The sequence below is a fragment of the Phalacrocorax aristotelis genome, chromosome 5 (assembly GCF_949628215.1).
Source record: "Phalacrocorax aristotelis chromosome 5, bGulAri2.1, whole genome shotgun sequence".
NCBI lineage: Eukaryota > Metazoa > Chordata > Aves > Suliformes > Phalacrocoracidae > Phalacrocorax > Phalacrocorax aristotelis.
In genome coordinates this window covers 8,962,256-8,983,489 of record NC_134280.1, presented here as the reverse complement: position 1 = coordinate 8,983,489, position 21,234 = coordinate 8,962,256, and the positions used below count along the sequence as shown (strand labels likewise).

Sequence of the window (21,234 nt, the reverse complement as noted above, 5' to 3'; positions counted from 1 at the left end):
CCTGTTTTGGGTAAACTTAGCTTTTTAAACTGGTTTTAGTGAAGGATCTTTTAAAGTTTGTTTTTTTCTTTTGTTACCTTGAAGTATCAACATCAATGTTAAATGAATTACAAGCTCAAACACTTAAAGGTTGAGATGTATTCACTTACACATAGTCAGCTAGGGAACACGAGGCCTCCTGGCTGCTGTTGGCATGGTCTAATGCAATTCTGGTGATTAAGCCCCGTGATTCAAACCTGCGCCTGAAATTTCCAGCACCAGCAATGGAGGTCGCTGGACCACAGCATCCCTTTGCCTAGAACATCATTATTCCATGGCAGATAAAACTCTGCTCGCGCCTAGTGTGTCACTTCAGTGCAGTCATCAGGAAAATGGGGGGGGAAGAAGCTTCTTTTTTTTTTTCACTTTAATAAGGAGTGGAAGGGAAATTTGGATCTGAGATGAAACGGGAAGGAGTTTAATTCCTCGCAGGCAGCAAGCTCTAGGGGGGAAAAAAAGCATCAATGCTGGCGTTAGTTGCAATTTGTTTACCTGCAAGCTGAGGCAATGTTCTCTAAGCACCTTCTGCACGTTACAGTACAAAACAAACCTCCACAGCCTGCGTACGAGTTCAACCTGATGTCTGCAGTGATTCAGTCAACATATTTACTGTGCGCTAAGGTCTGAATGTGAAGCTTTTCTTCCGATGCACTTCAGTTTACTGCATGCAGCCACGTCAAGCGTGAACAGTCGGAAAAAATACGGTGAATTTGTCAGCATGTTTATTTCCATGGTGCTTCTGCTTTGAATCAACGAGCGTTTTTTCTCGCGTGTAAAAATGAGCAATTACCCATCCCTGGAAAACAACAAAGTTTTACGGACACCTCCCACCCCCAAAGGACCACCCTCACCGCCCTCCGCAAGGGCACAAGCTGCTCGTTTTTCACTTGCTCTACACACAACGGAATATTCAGTTCCCCAGAACAAAAGTGTCTGAAGAATATAAGGGGGAATATTAAGCACTTGGCATTTGAACTAAAAAGAAGGGTCGCTGGCAAAGGACACGGATACAAGCAAAAAAGTCCGGCATCTCAGAGCGCTGCATTTGCGCTCCAGAACTGAATGTACGCGTTGTTTCCTCAGTTTTTCACAGCAGCGGTCATAATTTAGGAAACCATTAATCAGCACGATGAAGTGTCCCATTTCTAACTAGGAACCAAAGAATCACCCTGGAGAGCTTACTTTCTTTTCCCTTGGAAGGGATCATCGGGTAAAATTTGACAAGAATTCTGCAGACCCGGGGTTGTGGGCTTTGCGTTTTGGTTGCACAGGAGGAGAAGGCACAACGGAGCCGCGGCGTCCCATCGCTGTCTTTTCATAAGGACTGTCACAAGTCACTGCTCAGGGCGCCGTATTTCCTGTTGGTCCGTGCAAGGCCCGCTGTTCTCCCTCTATTTATTACGCTGACAGCAGAGCAAAAAGCACTGGGGGCTAGAAAATTTGTAGGACTAGTAGAAAATTCAGATCAGCTTATGACAGAGACACTACAGCTACTGAAAAATGAGGCAGGGCGGCACGGGAAGGGTAAGGCAGCCAAGCACAGGGGCGTGGGGTCATGCGGGAATGGGAATGAGAATAAAGGAACTGTAGCTGAGGAGAGTGATGGTAGTTGCAGAACAGAAAATGGCAAAGGTAAAGGCATTTATCACCTGCCTACTAAGAACAGCCTTCCAGGGCTCTTAATCTAGTGCTGTAGGTTTAAGATCCGCTACTTCCCCATCCTACCAAAATTATTGTGACATTAAGGAATTACAGAAGCAAATGATCAAAACCACAACTTTTATTTGGTAGCTTGTTTGGTGAGGTCATACATTTGCTACCGTAATTATAGCTTTCATTACGAATTATTATTTTTTTAATAAAAAGACATTTCATACCTTTTCATTGCTGGGGGTGGTGGCAGTTGGACTTGGACGTACCCTGTTTAAGCCCTGGCAGTTTTAAAGCTATGAAAAAAATCTTTCTTCTCTTTTCTGTCCCCCTTCCCCATTACATTCATGTCTTCCCACTGGAGAAATATAATTTTCCTGGCTTGAAAAATCAGCGTGCACTATTTCAGAATTGGGTTCCTACAGCGATCGGTTCAGTGGGGGAAACCTGACCTAGTCTGGGCAGGGAAAAAGCATTCCTGTGCTTCTGCTGAGAAAGGCGGCTAGATGGAGGAGATTAACAGTGTAATGGAGGGCTACTGGAAGGGAAAACCGCGCGCCATCAGGATGCTCTCTACTATTTTGTGCCTCTGCAGCAGGGACGCCAACCTGCAGCTTCTGCTCCCTTTAAGTGTTCGTGTAAGGCACGCTTCCTGCAAAGAGAAGAACAAAGTGGAAACAGTAAACTGGTGGCTGCGCTGTGTTTCAGAAGTGGGGGAGCACTGAGAGGAGTTATTTTGTGTACCTGGTATTCCACGCAAGCTGCCAGGATTTCCAGGGCTTAGGCGGACCAGAAGCCGCTGGCGAGGGTTTGAGTGCCTTTCGCTGGCTCGGCTCCCGCCTGGGCGCATCGCTGGCCCAGGCTCGCCCACGCGCGTCTTCAGGGCTGCCGGTCGGAAGACGGTGTCACCGCTGCGACCCCAGTGAATGCCGGACCCCGGAGGCAGAGCCTTCAGACATCCAACACTTCAGTCACCCCCTTTTTAATGCCATTAGTGATTCAGCAACATGTTATTTATATTTACATATAAATACAAAATGGTCAGATACCACATTTTTAAGCATAATTTATCATCTGAAACTGCTTACACTTTCATGACTAGGCTTGGGTTTTTCTCATTTACATTCATAATTTAATTCCACTGGAATTTGATTGTTAAGAAAGCCCAACATAGCTTAATTACCATAAAAAGATCCATACATATTTTTACTTAAAAATATCTTCTGTAAGAGGAAATTTACCAAAAATAACACGAAATATATTATTATGCATACTTTCTTTTTTTTGTAAAGTACAAACAAGAATCTGATCTCTTCTGGGTATTGCCTGATCTAATATGGCTATAGGTTCTTTTATTTTGTTTGTTTTTCAAAGTAAAGGGAAAAGACGTAAGGAATGTAAGAATAGAGACCGAAATAAAAATGCATTCTTTCCAAAGATACAGGCATTGATGAAAGAACACTTTGAAAGCTAATAAATGACAACAGGTACAAAGAAACACTATCCAAGCACTATGCGGTCTTTTGTCAGAGCATGTGCTGCAACAGTTATTAAAAACAACAAACAAAAAAATGCTACTGGCAGAAAAAGCTGTCAAGCAAAACATTGAAAAATTGGTACTATTTCCTAATGAGTAGGTGCAGAACCGATACTAAGTATATAATGGTTTTTCCCCATGTACGCACACTTCTTTCTTCCTCTTTCCATTCGCAGGACTGATTGTTGCAAACCTGGCAATATGCTGGATGCCGAACCAGGTGAGAAGGATCATGGCTGCTGCTACGCCAAAGCAGGACTGGACCATCCCCTACTTCAGAGCGTACATCACTCTTCTTCCCATCGCCGACATCTTCTTCTACCTCAGCTCGGTGGTGAACCCCCTCCTGTACAACATCTCTTCTCAGCAGTTCCGCAGCGTGTTTCTGCAGGTCCTCCGCTGCCACCTGACCATAGAGCACGCCAACAAGGAGAAGTTTCTCAGAGCCAACCTGCGCTCCAGAGCCAGGAGCAGTCGCTCTCTGCGCCCGCTGCTCTTCATCTCATCGAGGCACAACTCTTCTACAAGGGGCAATAACAAAGTTTTCTTAAGTACTTTTCAGAATGAGACCAAGCCTGACTGCAGTCCACAGACACCGGGTCTTGAGCCGCCGGAGCCCAGCTTGGAAGTAGTGCCTCTGGAGGCTAGCTCGGAGCCCAGTCCAGACGCACAAAACGGCCTTTGTGAACACCAAGTATGACTTCATAAGGCAAAGTTAATGATTAGCGATGAACTTAAAAACACTGAAATTAAAATGGCTGAGGAATTGACTGCATCCTAAAAGGAATAACACAGATGGATTTGTTTCCAATTATGCAAAAAGAGCAGGAGCTCTGTATCCTGCTGGTGGGATTTTTAAGTGCACACTGGAAATTCAATCTGCTAACTGAATTCATTAGCTGCCAAAAATATCAGCCCCTCTCTCCCCACAACCGCTGAACCTCCCTCGCTGTTGACAGGGATTTGGAAACAAACAGAAATTAATTGCAGTGTCTTTGAAGAAAGGAGGAGACAGAACAAACTGTGTCAGGGCAGAAAACTTGCTTGAAGTTTAGCACTAGGAAAGCAGAAGAGCCAATGTAAGTAGCAGAAAGGTGGTCATCACGCGTGCCCTCGGCACCACGCCAGAACTCCCCCTCTTCTTCGGCCGGGGTCCATTGCAGAGCGGAGTGTTGCAGCAGCTGATACAAACAGAGTTCACCTTCCCTGGAGAACAAAAGGACTGGTACCCAGCAGAGGCGATCAGACACGCTGCTGAAGATGCGCAGGATTTGCGGTACATGATCCCTGTGACACAAAGCAAAGGTTACTTAGTGTGATACGAACACGGTTTTGCTTCGCAATGTGATTCATGCTTGAAAACTGTTGCAAAACCAGTTTACATCTCCAAAGCAATGCTGGTGATTAAGCCAGACACCCCAGCTGTGACATGGCTGACACGCTGCACTGCAGGAGCAGCACAGTCGCTCCTGTTTGGATTTTTCTTTTATTTGATTCTGGCTGGAACCAAAAATATTACAAACTTGCTTTACATAATTTATATTAAATGATGCATTTTATAGCCAGAATTCTTCATATTTTGGAACAAGCTTTTTGTATAGCTATAACTGAAATGCTGTTAGTTTGAAAATGACTTTTGTTTCTGTTGCTGAACATGTCCGATTTGTTTAAGGTGTATAAGTAATTACAGTTTTCTATGCTGTTAATCTCTTTTGAGCATTTTTTCCCCCTTTTCTTGTTCATTTGCCACACAGAGACAAGCAACCAAGTGTAAAAAGCAAATGACTATCAGCAAAACTTTCATCTCCCCCCCGCCTCTTTTATTTTTTTAAAGAAAAACTAGAAGTACTTTTCCAGGTAATCTCAGTCCTTGCCGCCTTTGAAGCTTAACACCCTCAACAACAAAAATTTCCATTTGTAAAGACGACTTTCGGAGTTGAAAGTCTTCCCCTTTTAAATGTAATTTCAATTAATCGAATTAAATATATATTTTCTCAAATTGTTTCTACCTGAAAAAAAAGTATATTCTGATGCACATAGCTGTATATTTTAAAATGGCTTATAAAGGCTTTAAAATACATAGTTGCATTTTCCCCCATCACAGTGGAAGATGGTTGTGGCAGTTCTACCTCTCATCACTCTCAAATTTTCCTGCAAGTGATACAGTAGAAATTGTGTGTTGGAAAAACACCGACATAACACATAAATAGGTAACGGAGATTTGCTCGTGTTGCCTTGTCATTACAAAAAAGAGGTGACTGGTTCTAGGGATAATAAAATCACTCTTCCCTTTGAATATGGGATTCTCAAGTTTTTTTCTTCTGAAGGGCACGGGAGCAGGACTCCCTTGGAGAGCGGTGCCTCTGCATCCCGTAGCACAGTTCCAGGAGGTTTTTAAATGCACGGCGATCAAGACTTCTGCTGGAGGGAGTGAAGCAGGAATGTGACTGAACTTACAGTACCTGCAGATACTTGTTCAGTCCCCGGCGACTTCGGAAATAAGCTCTACAGCACCTACTCAGTCCAGGAGATACCTCTGCAGCAGCGACTGCCTCTGCGCTGCTCAGTGCTGTGTGCCGCAGCAGAACACTGGTTGGGTTATGCTTAGAAAGAAGGATTTCCTGTCTTCAGAGCATTTTAATTAAAGCAATTCTTTTATACTGTCACAACATTGCTGCCATCCCAACAATGCAGGTGTTTCCCTGTTTTGTGGTCTCCCTCTGCAAATCTAAGCTCTGAAATGTGTTTTAAGGCTATCCGTCTAGTTAGACTTATGAAGAGAAGCCCTCAAGTCAGTGTTAAATCATCCTCTGTCTCCAGTGAGCTTCAATCAATCAACACAGCAGGTAGAGCCTTTTCTCAAGAAGGAAGAGGAGCTACAGGCTGTTCTAGCTGTAACAGCAAAGGCACACAGATCAAGAGGCACAATCTTTATTACTACAGTTTGCAAAAAGAAGAGAGCTCTGTATGTTGACAAACCTCTGCTGTCACAGAGAGGCTCTACTGTGCTGCCACTGATAGACTTACAATACTGAAATCCCAGGTGACGCTTCCCACAAAGACCTCGTGCTTTGTCTGTGTTCCTCCCGCAGTCTTCCAAGAGCTGGGGCAGACGTGACCCTTCCCATGTCTATGACTAACTTTTTTCCTTCCCTCTTGAGAAAGGCATCCTGTGTTCGTTGGAACCAGGGACAGCAATTGGCCTTCCGTCTCTAATCCCGCAACTCCTCACCACAGATTCCTTTCCCGCGGCTACGGCCACCCACCAAACTCAGCTGTTCCTCTGTCTCCCATATTAATAGGAATTAATCTCGACTTTCCCCTCAAAGACCAAGCCTCTAAAAAGCTTTTGAGATTGGCCGATTTCCTATTCCTGTTGTTTTATAGATCACAACCTTCCCGCAATCTCCTTTTCATAAGATTCCTGCAGAGCCCTGTTCACAATTCGAACTAGTAAGTGATTTATTAGTTTAGGTCCCTGAGATATCATATACTTTGCAATTTTCCCTGTAGACTAGGGGTCTAGAACTGTTCGGTGCTGTGAACAGTTAGATAACGCCCACTGAGGCATGGTTTTCACCGGGCAACTCTCGAGACCACTGCTGCAAAACCCCCAAAGTCCTACAGCTCAGCTCCATGTGTTTACAACAGCTCTGCTCTCCAGGATAAATCCCACAGAATGATCCTGAGCTCCTTTGGAAGCCAAAGTACAGTATTCCTGCACAGGCCGAAACTTTACAACTCAAAGTTTCATGCACAGAGGGACCATGTTCATGCCTAGATAGAGAGAATAATCTAACTAGGAGTAAAATCCCATTGTAATGCTTCTCCTGTGGCTTTTCTGTAAATACATCTTACAACAGGAAATTCCACTCCCAAATGATTGTTTATTCCCATGCCCAGCTCTAGTAATCTGGATTGTAACAAGATGCTTTACATAATTAAAAAAGTCAGCACTTCTATCAGGTTTTTCAATAGCTACTTGGCTAAAGACATGCCCTTCACGTCCAAGCTTTTTTTCTTTACGTACTGACAGATTCTTCTGGCCTCGTGAATCAGCTGCCATCATACACTAATTGTGCTTTTTACAAAGCATCAGCTTGAACTAAACTTTTCCAGCAGAGAAAGGCTGTGCTTTTTCTCTAATCCTGCCATATCCTTACAGCAAGATACCATGAAAACGGGCATGGAAGGTTGATGGAAAGAGAGCCAGAATGTTAATAGTACAGGAGTAACATTTTTAAAACACTTCATCCATGACTTCACTTTTTGTTTTTTTAAACCATGAGTGTGAAAAAGCAATGGCACTTTAGATAGTACAAATTAAAGAAAGGCAGTAAACATACTCTTAAATCTTCTTCCTATCATATTGTGATTCCAGTTTAATTGTGGTAGGAGATAAATTAGTACAACTGACTTCCATGGTTTGATGCCACGGCTCTCCTTGCTCCAAGCAAACAGGTCACCGTGCCCCCGTCGCTGCAGCTTACCCGCTGAGTTCAGGCACAACAGCAGCGTCCTTGCTGGATTATTTCTAGAGACTAATTGCTTTTATATCTCAAGGATGCCTCTCCTCAGGCTCCTCCCTTGCAGTGGTTTATTGTACAGTTGAGCCAGTTCTGAAACTAGTTCTGAGATCTTCCTGAATCATTCGCCACCACCAGGCTGAACTGCAGACAGTTCTTCAAAGCAGTTATCTGCCTCGTAAGACTCATACCACAAGCATAACTGCTAATTACCAGATATTCTTGCTTAAGCAATCAGCTTGATACGTTCATTAACACATCACCTAGAAACATAATTGCAAACCTTTCTGGCAGCTTTTCTTCTACCTCAGATTGTTCCGAGTTGCCGGCTTGGCAAAGAGACCACACATTTTACACCCTGCTCTTACCAGGATGGGGTCACTCCCAGCTACCTACCCCCAACAGTTCACACTAGTGCTCAAGTAGCATACTCAGTAATATACAATTAGTGTATTTACTGCCCAGTCTCTTGATGGCTGAGTACTGAGTAATTCATCCTTTTTCACGGATTCAGCAGCCCCCTGGCAGCAGCGCGGGTTCTGCACAGGCGTAGGTACTACCCTGATGTTTTACTGTGAAGTGCCTACTACTGACCAATTGATTTTCCTCCATTTTGGCTTCAAGGTTTGTGGGGTTGGCTAAGGATGTAGTTCAAGTACAAGTACTTTTAAGAAGAGATGGGAGTACGCAAGGCTAGAATATCTGTGTGATAATGCAGTAATATTCCACACCCTCTCCTTCCACATACACCTGCTATCATTTAAAAAAAAAACCAAACAAATCCAAAAAAACCAAACCAAACAAAAAAAACAACCCAAAACTTTGGCCTTGAATTGGGCATCAAAAATCTACTCCTAGACTGAGCAACCTGCCCATCATCACACCTCTCCCTGCCCCACATGTGATCAGACATTTTCACGGTGTCAAGGCTCAAACTACTATTTCTGCTGGATTTCTGCCTTATTTCATGCAATGAAGTGATTGTGCAAATCTCAAGGCTTTTCTACAGTTCCTGCTTGTAACACTGATTTGCTCACCTAGGCCCGTTTTACGCACATCCCGCCAGCTGCCAAGCTCAAGCCCCTGCTTCGCTGCAGTCTAGTCCCATGCACCTGCACCCAGGCACTCTGTTTTGGCCACAGGCAGATGCATTCAGTCTTGACAGCAACAAACAATTCATGATATGGTTTATTCAAACCCAAAGGTGAGAGTTCTTCCACCTAGCCTGTCTGCAGAGCCCAGTACATGTTCTCTTGAATAACAGCTTAACTTGTTACTAGGACAACAAAAAAGGTGACATCACACCTACTTCTTACACTGTGTGTATGCAGAAGGCACCAGAACATCCAAGCTTTTTCTCTTACTGCTTGAAAAGGATGGTACTATGCACCTCCAACTCCGACTGTACAGCAGGTACAGACAAAAAAGACCAAGCATAAGCATGACTCTCCAGCTTTGGAGTCAACCATAACCTAGCAGTGTGTAACTTTAGTTTGCACCTGTACACTCAAGACTGTCCATCAGCAAAATACAGACAGTCTCTGAAGCCAACACAGGCAACTTGGATACAGCCGCCGAGATCAGCGACCTCATTTCTAGAAACGACAGCCACCTTCCCCCTCTATGACCCAACTACTCTGAAAGGGTCTTCTGCAATGGCAGACCTCAGCAGGAAACTGCAGGCCTCTGCTTCACCCTGAACCGTCTATGGCCTCATGGCCACAAAACTCTTCACTCTGTGCGACTCCCGTCAGGTGGATGATGTTGTTAAGCCCCACACAAACTTTGCCAAGCGAAATGCTCTATCCCATGGCCCATGACTGACAATCCTCATTTTTATAGAAAGCTTTTGCTCACTGTTTTGTACCTATCCATTTTCCAGGCATGCATACAGTCAGATTTGTCTTCTGCAACTCATTCCACAAATACTGCTTTTGCAAAACCTGCTGCACGTGCTCTGAGTATGCCTACTGCACCAGATCTTCTGGAGCAGTAGAGAACAGTCCGTGCCCAACTCAGGCCCAGGAACAAGGCATCCTTGAGCAGTCACGGAACCGCCTTTTCAGGACTGGACCAGAAGTTGGGGGCATACACAGAGCCATAGCTTCAGGAGTGTAGAAAAGTTTTATGTCTTAAGAAAAATAACTCAAAAGTTAGCAGGCAGATCAAGACAAGGTTTTGAGACATGCTGTTAAGACTTTGGCAGAACTTCTCCCCTCAACGCTTTTAGATGTGGTGCTTAATCTTGCCCGTCTCCTCCAAGCAGAAGGCAGGAAACTGGCCAGCAGCGGACAGTTCCTATTGTGGCACACGCAACCCATGAGAAGCGCCCGGCCGCTGTTCCAGCTCTAGCATTAGCACAGTTTCATGATTTGCATGTGATTTGTTTTGGGTGTTCTCTGAAAACATTAGACAATGTAAAGAAATCATAAAGACAAGCATAAGGACCATGTATATGAATGGATACTCCCCCTTTGTTTTAGGATCCTGAAAAGTTCCAATTATCTTATTTCACACAAACTTTCAATTTTCTCGTCTTGGTGAGTCTGCAAGTTTCCCTTCTTGTTGTGCGTAGACTTGATGTCTTGTCTGCCTATCCACGCTTGCTTTGTGATTTCCATTATGTGTGTCATCCTTTATTTCTTGCCCTAAACTGTCACTTGCTTCCCCTCCGCTGGAGTCACATTCAGTAGCCAGCAGCAGTTACAAAAGCTCTTTTTGTGATGTCTGCTGAAATCTAAAATGAGAACTTACACTAGCAAGAACAACACATAAACATTTAATATCCCTGAGATACATAAAATACACATGCGACTACTTCTGGATTTTACTGTATCAGTGATGTTCAAAATTGGGTTCAGACTACACACAGATAGGTTTCTAAATTACGTTTTTTAGTTCTCATATTAGGTTTTATGCTCATCTTTTTATGCCTTCAGTGGTTTTGCTATGATAACTGTCAATTCCTTAGCTAGTACCTGTAAAAGGCCCTATTGTGATTTGCTGTTTTCTAAAGTGATTATAAATATTTTATCTAATAAGGTCCTAAATATCTTAGAAGGTGACTCAATGTTGAGAAGCAATCATTCTTCTGACATTGTGCTTCCTCAAAGAGTCGTGACGCTAGTCAGATCACGTTTTTATTGGTTTAAAGCACGAATTAAACTTCCCCAACACAAATCCTTTCATCTCTGACTGTAAATGCACTGTTAAAAAAACCAGTTTAAGCCTGTGTAAAGTATAACCATATCTGACCATCTCCTCTCTGTTTCATTTTACACTAACTTTTCCTATCCTCGCCTCCACAACTTTCTGGAGCTCACAAGCAGTTTAAATAATTTGCACCCTGCCAGAAATTTTATTATGAAATTTATTAACTGCCTCATAAACAGCTAATTAAATACTGTAAGCAACCATGATCAGTGTTTTCCAGATGAAAAAGTGGAGGCACTGAAATTAAGTGACTTGAAACCTTTTGCAAAGCTAGGCCACACACTTCCAGATTTTTAATCTGGTGTTTTAGGACTGCAGCTATTTCATCCCTATCCCCTCACTTTGATGCGTTCCGTCAACAAGATAAAAGCATATTTGTGCCATTAGACTCTTACATAATTCTGTTAAAAAAAAAAACCCAAATCCAAAATAAAACACCCCCCTCACCAAACTCCACCTCGTTGAATTAGCATATTGTCATCATATTTTTTATGAAAACTTAGTCAATATCATCACAACTCCTCCATACCTTTGACACTTTTTAAAAGTTGTACTTTTTTTTTTAAGAAAGTAATAGGAGGTTTTTGATAATGAAAGGCTGGCATCCTCACTCTCCCTCTGACCCAAACTGACATGGCATCTTGCAGAAATTAAATCATCTTAGAAGAAAACTGGACAATTGTTGACCGACAGAGGACAAGGGTCGGGATTACCATGATAGTGCTTTGTAAGTCACGCCTTCTAATTCTGGTACTGGAAACACGAATCAACACTGCATTGTTAATAATGAAAGTAATGGCACAAAGTAGCCTTTGTTGTTGCCTGCAGTATCATGAAACAGAAGCAAGGCATTAAACTGCTTAAAAATGCATAGGCTGAGAAAGTTAAGTACAGATGCTAATGGCGGTATTATCAAATAATTTTTAAAGCCACAGGAGGCTGCAAACCACAAGTCAAAGCTCAACTTTCACCTGCATATCTAATTCTCTTGTTTTCTGCTGTCCTCATTCATTTCCCTGCTCACTAATGCGGACTTACAGTCAAGTACTAAAATATACAATCTTTCAGACAAAGCTGGCTCACAGCCCTCCATCATCTGTGCTCTCCTGACACAAAGGTAGGTAGATGCCTTGGATGTCAAGATCAAAATTTACATTATCTTCCAGCAGGAGAGGTGAGCTAAGACTTAATATTCAGAATCGTCATCTGAGCATTTTTCTCGACAATTCTTATCTGCCAAAATGAACTGGGAAGCCACAGTGCTTATGCCTTTACAAACATTAAAATGCTACACCCTTGTAATGAGTCCCATAAATAATTTCACACGTGAATAGTCTTGTTGCATCTGACTCATTACCGCCCTTACCGATTTCAGTGGAACGGCTCACACACGTACACTTGCACGCCAGTACCTTTAATATCCATTCAGCTTTTATGTCTTTAGCTATTTTCATACCTGCAGGTTTGCAGCCTGTGCAACTTCAGAGTAGACGTTGCCTGGTTTTTATATTACTTTTTCCACATCCAAAGGCTCATTGGTGATTTGGCAAAATAGGTTATATTGTGCTTTCCAAAAAAATATCCAGATTACAAAGGAAAAATGGAAATGGAAACAGTTTGGGTTAATTAAAACAAGCTCGCCAATGTTTTGATCAGGTCGCTGGGACCTGAGACAAGAGGCAGGGTCAGGCCACAAGAAGTTTTTGGAAACACAGACTCATTTGTGCGTGAAACACAACAGGAAAGGCCTAAAGGAAGTTTAAGAGACACCAGGCTACGGGCCTTCTGTCCTCACAAAATTCATTTGTACACCTGTCGTACAAGTCTGGGAAATAAAATAACATAAAAAGCTATTGCCCATGTCCTACGAAAAATGAAATCCACTGGACCAGATACCACAACTTCTTTAAAATAATACAGCCTTTGACACTTCTGCGCTTGGATCTTTGTAATGGCTTTCAAGTCATAAACTGCTCAAACTCTTAACTCCACTGTTGCTTTCCTCTGTTTGAGGGCCGTCAGAGCAGTGATCTGCTACCTACATACTGTCTGTTACTGCTCCTTAGCTGGCGCGCTTAGTTCCGTTCATCCCACATGTGGCTGCAAGTTTTCTGAGCAGCCCAAAGACCAGAAGGGATTTCCTAGTAAGAATACAGCTCTGGCATCTTAAAAAGTGTTTCTGAATGGGAATTTATGCACAGCTCCAAGTTTTCAGCATACAGTACAAATTAACAACATACATTGCAAGTCTTTTATTCAGCATCAAACATGAACTGCATGTTTCCAGTATTGGTCACTACATCTTCATTTCATTGGGCACCTGGTAGCACAAGGTCTGATATTACAGGTAACAACTATCACATGCCAAGTTTTTTTTTTTTTTAATTGTCAGTAAAGATTTATTATGTTTTGCTTTGATTTAAAAAATCCACAAAAGCTCATTCAAGTTATATTGATATGCTTTGGCCAAAAGAGACAATGTAGAATAAAATAAAAATGCCACCGCCAGCTCAGTGGCTGTTTCTTACTGATGCTAAATGGATACTGGGGATGCAGCTATTCCCTATAAAACTTTAATGCCTACAGTGATTCTGAAGACATTAAACTTTGTTTGCTGTTTTAATCATTCTGTCAGTAAACGTACACCAGAGTATCTTCTGCCCTTGATACGAGTGTGCAATTAGTATCAGCACTAATGGATGCCATACGTGAAAACAAAAAAGCACGTGCTTCTGTAAGCCTGAACAGCCATACACAAAGTGACTTCATCAGGGCAGCAACACTGTAAGATTTAGAAAAAGTAATAATCACAAGTGAAGAACGTAACATGGGCCAACTCATCGCACAACCTAGACACTGTTTTCCTCTGCCTGATAAAACAAATGATCGGGAAACCAACACCGAGAAGGGTTAAGAAGTAAATAAAATTAGAGTCCAGCCGTGAGAGGATGATCTTGTTCATGATGTTCCCATGCACTAATTTTAAGCACACAATTACAGCAATTGCTTTAATTACACTGCAGGATTATTTACTATGTAAATACATTAAAAAGGACCATTGATAAACCAAACAAATAAGATAATTTTCCTACTGCAGATTAACAGAAATAACGAGGTGGTTTCCCAATTCATTTGCAAAGGAAAATTCACAAACAATCTTAGTTTTATATAGACAGGCATTTAAAAATAGTCTTGCTACTGTGGATTTTTTTTTTTTTTTTTTAATCTTGCAAAAGTAAGTTTGTGGAAGTACATTCACAGCTCCCTTAGAGCACAAGGTGCACTGTCCAAAACATACACGTGGGCAGGTTTGCTTACAGTGAGCTCTGAGAAATTTAGACTGGCTGCCTTTCTGGGCTGATTGTCTCCTCCTCCATGCTTTATTCCTCTCAGGTTTCAGTTAGCATTAAGTAGGTTTCACATCATCCTTAATGCTCAGATACTTCAGTAACAGGTAAACTTCATTATCAGGATGTTTTCTATGATATATGTATAAAGGCACATATGCATTATATACTCATCTGCATATCAAGTCTGGAGAGCAGGTCTTATAAGGAACAGCTGAGGGACCTGGGGTTCTTTAGTCTGGAGGAGGCTGAGGGGACACCGTATCGCGCTCTACAACTACCTGAAAGGAGGTTGTAGCCAGGTGGGTGTTGGTCTCTTCTCCCAAGTAACAGCAATAGGCCAAGAGGCAATGGCCTCAAGCTGCATCAGGGGAGGTTTAGATTGGATATTAGGAAAAATTTCTTCACTGAAAGAGCAGTGAGGCATTGGAAGAGGCTGCCCAGAGAGGTGGTGGAGTCACCATTCCTGAGGGTGTTTAAAAGATATGTAGACATAGCACTTCAGGGCATGGTTTAGGTGACATGGTAGTGTTGGGTTGACAGTCGGATTTGATGATCCTAGAGGTGTTTTCCAACCTTAATGATTCTATAATTCTAAGATGTTTCATCTGATCCCAAAATATATGTAGGAACAAAGAAAACCCACAATATTCTAGAAAATGAAGGAGCACTGGCATTTCTAAGTTAAAAGTTCATAGATGTGAAGGAGAGAGGCAAGTGGGAGAGGGGAACCTGTCATGGGTATCTCCACAAAGTATCTGCAAGGGGAATTACTATAAGGAAGAACTTTGATCCTTTGACAAATGTTTGATTGACAGTTTTCAAACACACCCTCATCCAGCTAAAGAACACACCAGAAATGTACCCCTTACGTTAATTCCTGTGGGACAAAAATTACTTGGTGTAGTCTTCAGTGCCACTTCCCACGATGCTCACCATTCATCCCTCTAAAGGAAGAAAGCACTGATTTTTTTTTTGTTAAAGATTAAATTAACAAATTAGTTTGTAAGATTTTGCATTGCAGGCAGAATTCTGTCCTGTCCTTCTGTTTCTCCCACTGGAACAGAATGTTAACAGAACTGCATAAAACTTGTTCTAGCAATTTTTAAATACAACTGCTTAAAGAGAGAAAAATATCTTGTCATTTACTTGACAAAGTCTCCAGTTCTGTGCCCTGACAGATCCCCCAAGTGCAACTGCAATACAAACTGCCACAGCAAAGTGCACGGTTGCAGGGGAGGCAGAATTATACCAGTTCCACATAATCACTTAATCAGGTACATGCTTAAGTACCGCTCAATTCTCAATTCATTTTAAGTTGTGAAATGGAGCAAATTTCTACCTGACACTACAAGCAGCTAGGCCAACATGCCTGCTGATCTCTAAGTCCTAGTGAATAATACCCGCGTTCCTAGCTACTCACATCAGAGGCTCTCATGGCAACAGCCACTTTAAGCTCTGCGTTAGGAATGTGCTTATGCTGCTGTTAGTTCTCACCTGAAGCTGAAAAGTACTTCCTAAGGTTGGTTCTCCAGAGATTGAGATAATGTTCTGAGAAGAACACAGTGACATTTAAAGCACTGACCCTAACTTTACAGCAACTGAAGAGGAGTGGTTTGTTTAACTACGACCAGGCATAAGGAACTATTTACAACATAAATGGAAAACACTGCACAGAGTTGTAGCTCTCCGTGTGGTGTTTATAGAAAGTTTAATGCAGAAATGAAGCTGAGCCATGGAGCTGCCATTGCACAACTCAATGAACACTAACAAATACGTAAGGAAAAAAAAAGTCACTGGCTACACGCTAAAGACTATATTGTAGGCACACCACAGAAAGTAAGTCAGCAACCCCCTCAACAGCAAAACGAACATGCAGATTAATGCATGCTGCAAAGGATGTGTGACTGCATCAATAGGTTACTGATTCAGACCATGAACTTTATCTCAAAATATTGCATTTAACTTTTAAATAAGATTTAGGAGAACTTGTAAGATTTTGCTCACTGACACAGCTATATTTTATTAAGGACAAAAATGGGTTAGTCTATAAAAATTAAATTAAACTCCTTTGACTGTATCTAGTCAAGAGGAAAAAACTCTAATTATGAGATTGTGCTGTCAAATAAATGCAAATTCACATCTTTCATATTCTGGGTTAAAAATTCAAACTCAAGTCTATTATAAATGAAAATCAATATTTGAAACATTTCAGCTTTCAGTGATAAGCAACAACCAAAAGAATCAAGCCATGAATATACTGGTAGAAGTGAAATGAATTATTAAATAAAACTTGGGAGAATAAGGCATTTATATGGCACACATTTAAATATCAATTAGGAAAAAAACCAATAAAGGATGATGAACTGAATCATCTGTTTTACAACCAATCCTCTCTAGAATTGACTGAGGATAACTGAGAAACTAAGCTTGCAATGTAAATTCCACTCAATTTGAAATAGTTAGCTTAAAAATTTAAATGTATTCACTAGCTGAAATTTACAGCCTCTAAGCTTAAAATGAGTAAGAACTGCATTTACAGAGTAAATTAAATAAAATAGAACAGTGGTACCTGCTATGCACAGCATGCTAGTTACCTCCTAAAGCGAAAATCCGAGGATCTGCTCAGAGACAATGTCAAATTGCACAGGAAAAAAACCCCTCAAACAAAAAACCCACAAACCAAAAAACAAACCCACCCAGAAGTTTCTTTTAAAAAAGCTCTTTATTTACTATATTGCAAACCAATTTCTTCACAGGAGTAAGGACAAATTACGCAGCAACGTACGTCTAAAATCTATTAAAACAGTTCAGATTTGCATTTTCAACATGCCACAGGCACACTGGCCAGACTGCACTCTTGCCTGCTAGTGAGAAAAGATGCGTGACTGGCTATGCCACCCTACCCATGCAGAGCACAAGGGGCTGCCTCTTCATGTATTCACGGGTGTGCACATGCGTGCCCACATATCCGGAAGAATTGGACTTTAACCTGTGAGGGCTGACTTGACTGAAAACACTCTTCTGACATTCACCGGAAGGGAAGATTACAGGTTTCGGGAAGGCTGATACAGTCTGAGGTTATACTGAAATGAAAACACGAAGGAACCAGGGAAGATGTTAAAAAAAGAAACAGAACCAAAAAACCCCCAAACTACCAGCAAACAAGTAACACCAAACAACTGTTAGAACTAAAGGAGAACTGACTTTTTTGTCTGTCTCTATACCATGTTGATAGCCCTTTGAATTGCCACAGCGTCCATTCAAACTTATTAAAAGTACTACAGAAGCTGTGGTGTGCAGATAGCAATGCCTTCAAACATTCATTTAGAGATACTCAGACTTTAAAGGTACCTTGCAAGCTGTAACTATCTCCCATCCCCACCACCCTTTGCAAGTAAATTTGAAATAAAATACTCCAGTAATATAGAGCTTGAAAAAGACTACTCTTCCTTTAAACCCACAGCTTTTTTTCTCTACACTGGAGAGCTTCTAAATATTTTACAGAAATAGTCACTGTGGATGGTGTTACCCAGGATGAAACAGAAGTGCCCACAGTTCAGCCACTGTCAATAGGTAACAATGACTCTTATTATTTTTCTAGGATTCCTGATGTAGTGATCTGAAACTACCAGCACAAGCAGAACTAGCTGATTGATAAGCACTTTGAAAATACTAATGAACAGTTTCCTCATGCAAAGAGCCGTTACTGTTCTAGCCATATGGCTGCACACATTTGCTAGGTAGAGAGGGATTCTGCTGTTACTGAAGGACTTGCTGGGAAAGGACAGACTACAGCTTGATTTGTCTTAGCAGCATAACAGCAGCCCTTTATATAAGTAAACTCCACGCTCTAAAGCGCTGCCCTCAGTTGCAAGATGTGCCATCCCAGCAAGCAGCTTTCCCTTAAATCAGGGTGCTGAAGTCCCAGCCCGCTCTCTGCTCCTCAAGCCCACCACTTGGCACAGAGGTCATGCTGATGCTGAGGCACGCCGCTGAGTTACAGCTGCCTTGCCCTTCTAGTGCCTGGTGCCCTAGAGCTGTCTGCCCCAAAAGCAGGGCACCGCATGAACTCCGGCTCCTGCAAACACGCTGCCTTGCCACTCCACCCAGCCCTGAAGTCACCAGTGAAGCTGCAGTCCTGTGCTCGTGTAGGTGGCTACAGAGTGCCGTGGTGGGCTAAAAACCCAGGCAGCTCTCCCTAAACCTCAGATGCCTTCCAAGATGCTCAATAAGAAAAGCAATTTATAGCATAGCTTAAAAGACAATAGAGGTGAGAAGCAGAATCACAGCTAGTTTCCTCTTGACTGCATTTATCCCCAAATATGCTAACTTAATATTAATTACAGTAAGGGGAAAACCCCCTTTTAGACTTAGAAGATGAGTACAGCAAATATATCCATTTGTGCCCTCCTCTCCCTGCCAAACTCCCCAAAATGTTCTTTTTATCCCTCTTGCTTGATGTTTTCTTTTATAGATGAAAGCAAAAATGACTACACTTTCCTTCCCTCAAGATGAACCTTCAGAGTATATGAATTGCTAGAGTAAATAAAAGAAAGGAGGGAATTACTAATTTAATGCTCTTCCATCTCTTGGGGAAAAAGCCCATGTAATTAACTGTAATGAGATTAAACTAACTTGTTGTTATTAATTTCCCAGTGCTGGGAAACTAAATCTAAGACCCATAAGACTGTGTATTAACAGCTTTATCAACATTTGGCTTGTATCCTTCAGTTTTTACACCAGTTTTAAAGGAAAATGATTAACTTTATTGAGTTACAAAGTCACTGGGAAGCGTAAGAAATTGAGTCTAGTCCCTCTAGGTAGGAATGCCAGATTCATCCGCAGCTGAATACTCTGAATGGGTGGAGCCAAAAGCAACAAATGCTCTCCAACTCAAATAAACAGAAGTGCAGTTATTAAATTCTTACCAAAACTTTTCTCCATTACTTCTTTCTGACACATATCTTGAACGTTCACTGTACAATTCACGATGAACTCTGGAGCAGAGCAGTCATTGTTTAGCTGAAACTCCTCACACTGGTAGCACTGTATTTGCAAAGCCAAACCTGGAACAGATAGAATTTTGCTCAGTATAATAATAGCAATAATATGAAAATAAATTTTAAAAACCCAAACAATCAGCACGGGCCAGATATCTTCCTTGTCTTTAGGTCTTCGCATTTTGCTATTCCCAACTACTCAACAGCTCAGTACGACTTTGACAAAAATAAGGTAAAATAAACGTGCCGCCCCCTCAGTTGGGGCTCTGCCTTCCGTACGCGGCACCTGGTGAGAAAGGGGGCTCCTTTCCGCGGGGTCTCCGGCGCGGACAGGCGGCTCCGGCCCCGCCGCGGCGTTGGGGACGCTGCTGCCAGCAGGCGGCACCGCACGGCGGCCGCTGCCCCTCGCCCACCCGGCCCCGGGGCGCAGCGGGCTGAGAGCTACCCGAGCTCCGCAGGGAGCAACCCGGCTAATAGATACGCTTCGGCTCTTATCTGTGCCGACGGGTTTACTTAGCTGCTAATTAATTACAAATGATTTAATTACTATTTTGCCACGCACAATTACAGCTGCAGAGCATCCTTCACCTCCCTCTTCTATCATGCAAACGAGGTGCTCGGCACGGCTCGCCCGGAGCCGCTCCTCCCAGCCCTCCGTCGGCGAGCGGCGCCCCGTCCCGCCGCGGGGACCCCCGGCCCCACCTCTGCCCGCCGCGGGGGCGCTCCCCGCAGGGGCGGGCCGCCAACCCGCCGCCCGTGGAGGCGTGCGCGGCGCTGCGGTCAGCAGGCGGCATCCTCAAAGTCCGCGGCCGCGCAGCGCCGCGCCTCCACGGCCGGGAGCCCTCCGGAGGGCGGGCAGGACGGCTGGCGCGGGGCTCCCGCCCGGCGCCGGCTCCATCGAGGGGCTGCGAGGGAACGAAGCCCTTGTCCGGGCAGCGCCGGGCTCGCCGCCGCCAGGGGAGAGGCGCGGAGCGCCTTACCTGGAGCCAGGCACAATCCCCAGAAAGTTGCAGCGAGGAGGAAGAGCCGCATCCTCCCGGCGCCGCGGCCGCCGGGCTGGCGAGCAGCCGCGAAGGAGCATCAGAGGGAGGGAGGCAGCGGAGGCGCCGCGCACTCCGGCTGCTTCCCCGCCGCCCCCGCTGCCCAGCGGCGCCCTGGCAGCCGGCGGCGGAGCCCTCCCGGCTCCCGTCCTGCCCAACCCCGCTCCGCGCTCCAGCCTCGCCGGAGTTGAGCGCTGAGACTGGAAGAAACTGTACGCGAAGCGAGAGCTGGGGGCGGCTCCCCCCTTCTCTCCCTCCTCCCCCAGCACCATGTGATGCCGGCGGAGAGGAGCGGGGCGGGGATCCCGCCCGCTGCCCCGTGCCTCAGAGACTGGGAAAGTTGAAGGAGGGATGCAGGAGGTGCCCCGCTGCTGCTCCTAAACCCCCCTCCCCGGGAGCCCCGCGCCGCCCATTCGGCGTCCACTTGGCCGGGCGCTGCGGCGGGCTCCCACACCCTCCGCCCGCCGGGGCGGCTCGCCCACCCGCCCTCCTCTCCCCGGCGGCGAGGAACGGGCTCCCTGCCCCCGCCACTTCCCCGCACGCCCGAAGTCCACAGGTGGCCGCCGGATCGCGGAACGGCCCCACTACGAGGTGTCGCTCGTCCTCATGCAAAGCCCCCTATCTCCTGACAGGGGATGCTAAAGGGTGGGAAACAGGGGCGGTGGCTGCGTACGTGTCGGCGCGGCGATCCCCCGCCTCCTCCGCGGGCACACGCCCGCGCCGAGGGCTCTACACCTCGCCGCTCCCGGCCGTCGGGCGGACGCTCCGGAGCCGGCCGCCGCAGTCCTCGCCTGGGGCGCGTTGACGCCTCTCCCCCAGCGCGGCCGGGCGGGCTGAGGCGGCGCGAGCGGCGGCTGTTGGCGAGGTGGGGCGGGCTGA

The 21,234-nt window shown here is 44.4% G+C and overlaps 2 protein-coding genes across 4 annotated transcripts in view; one reads left to right on the top strand and one right to left on the bottom strand.

The window, feature by feature from the left end:
* GPR39 (G protein-coupled receptor 39) overlaps window positions 1-5,522 on the top strand; it is an 84,592-nt gene extending 79,070 nt beyond the window's left edge. For both annotated transcript variants that reach the window (XM_075092898.1, XM_075092899.1), the window contains one exon: window positions 3,403-5,522. In XM_075092898.1, coding sequence (XP_074948999.1) covers window positions 3,403-3,926 — 524 coding nt within the window. In that variant the 3' untranslated portion in view covers window positions 3,927-5,522. The remainder of the gene's footprint in view (window positions 1-3,402) is intronic.
* On the bottom strand, window positions 1,802-20,602 carry LYPD1 (LY6/PLAUR domain containing 1). Of its 2 annotated transcripts, none has more exons than XM_075092901.1 (4): window positions 20,296-20,602; window positions 19,244-19,381; window positions 2,434-4,513; window positions 1,802-2,341 (listed from the first exon to the last, which is right to left on the bottom strand). In XM_075092901.1, exons 1-3 carry the CDS (start codon window positions 20,345-20,347, stop codon window positions 4,284-4,286), a joined length of 420 nt encoding a protein of 139 aa, XP_074949002.1. In that variant the 5' UTR covers window positions 20,348-20,602; the 3' UTR covers window positions 1,802-2,341; window positions 2,434-4,283. The 2 variants fall into 2 exon arrangements, with proteins under 2 accessions (XP_074949002.1, XP_074949003.1); XM_075092902.1 differs by lacking the exon at window positions 20,296-20,602 and adding an exon at window positions 19,878-19,929.
* Between the last annotated feature and the right edge of the window lie 632 nt (window positions 20,603-21,234).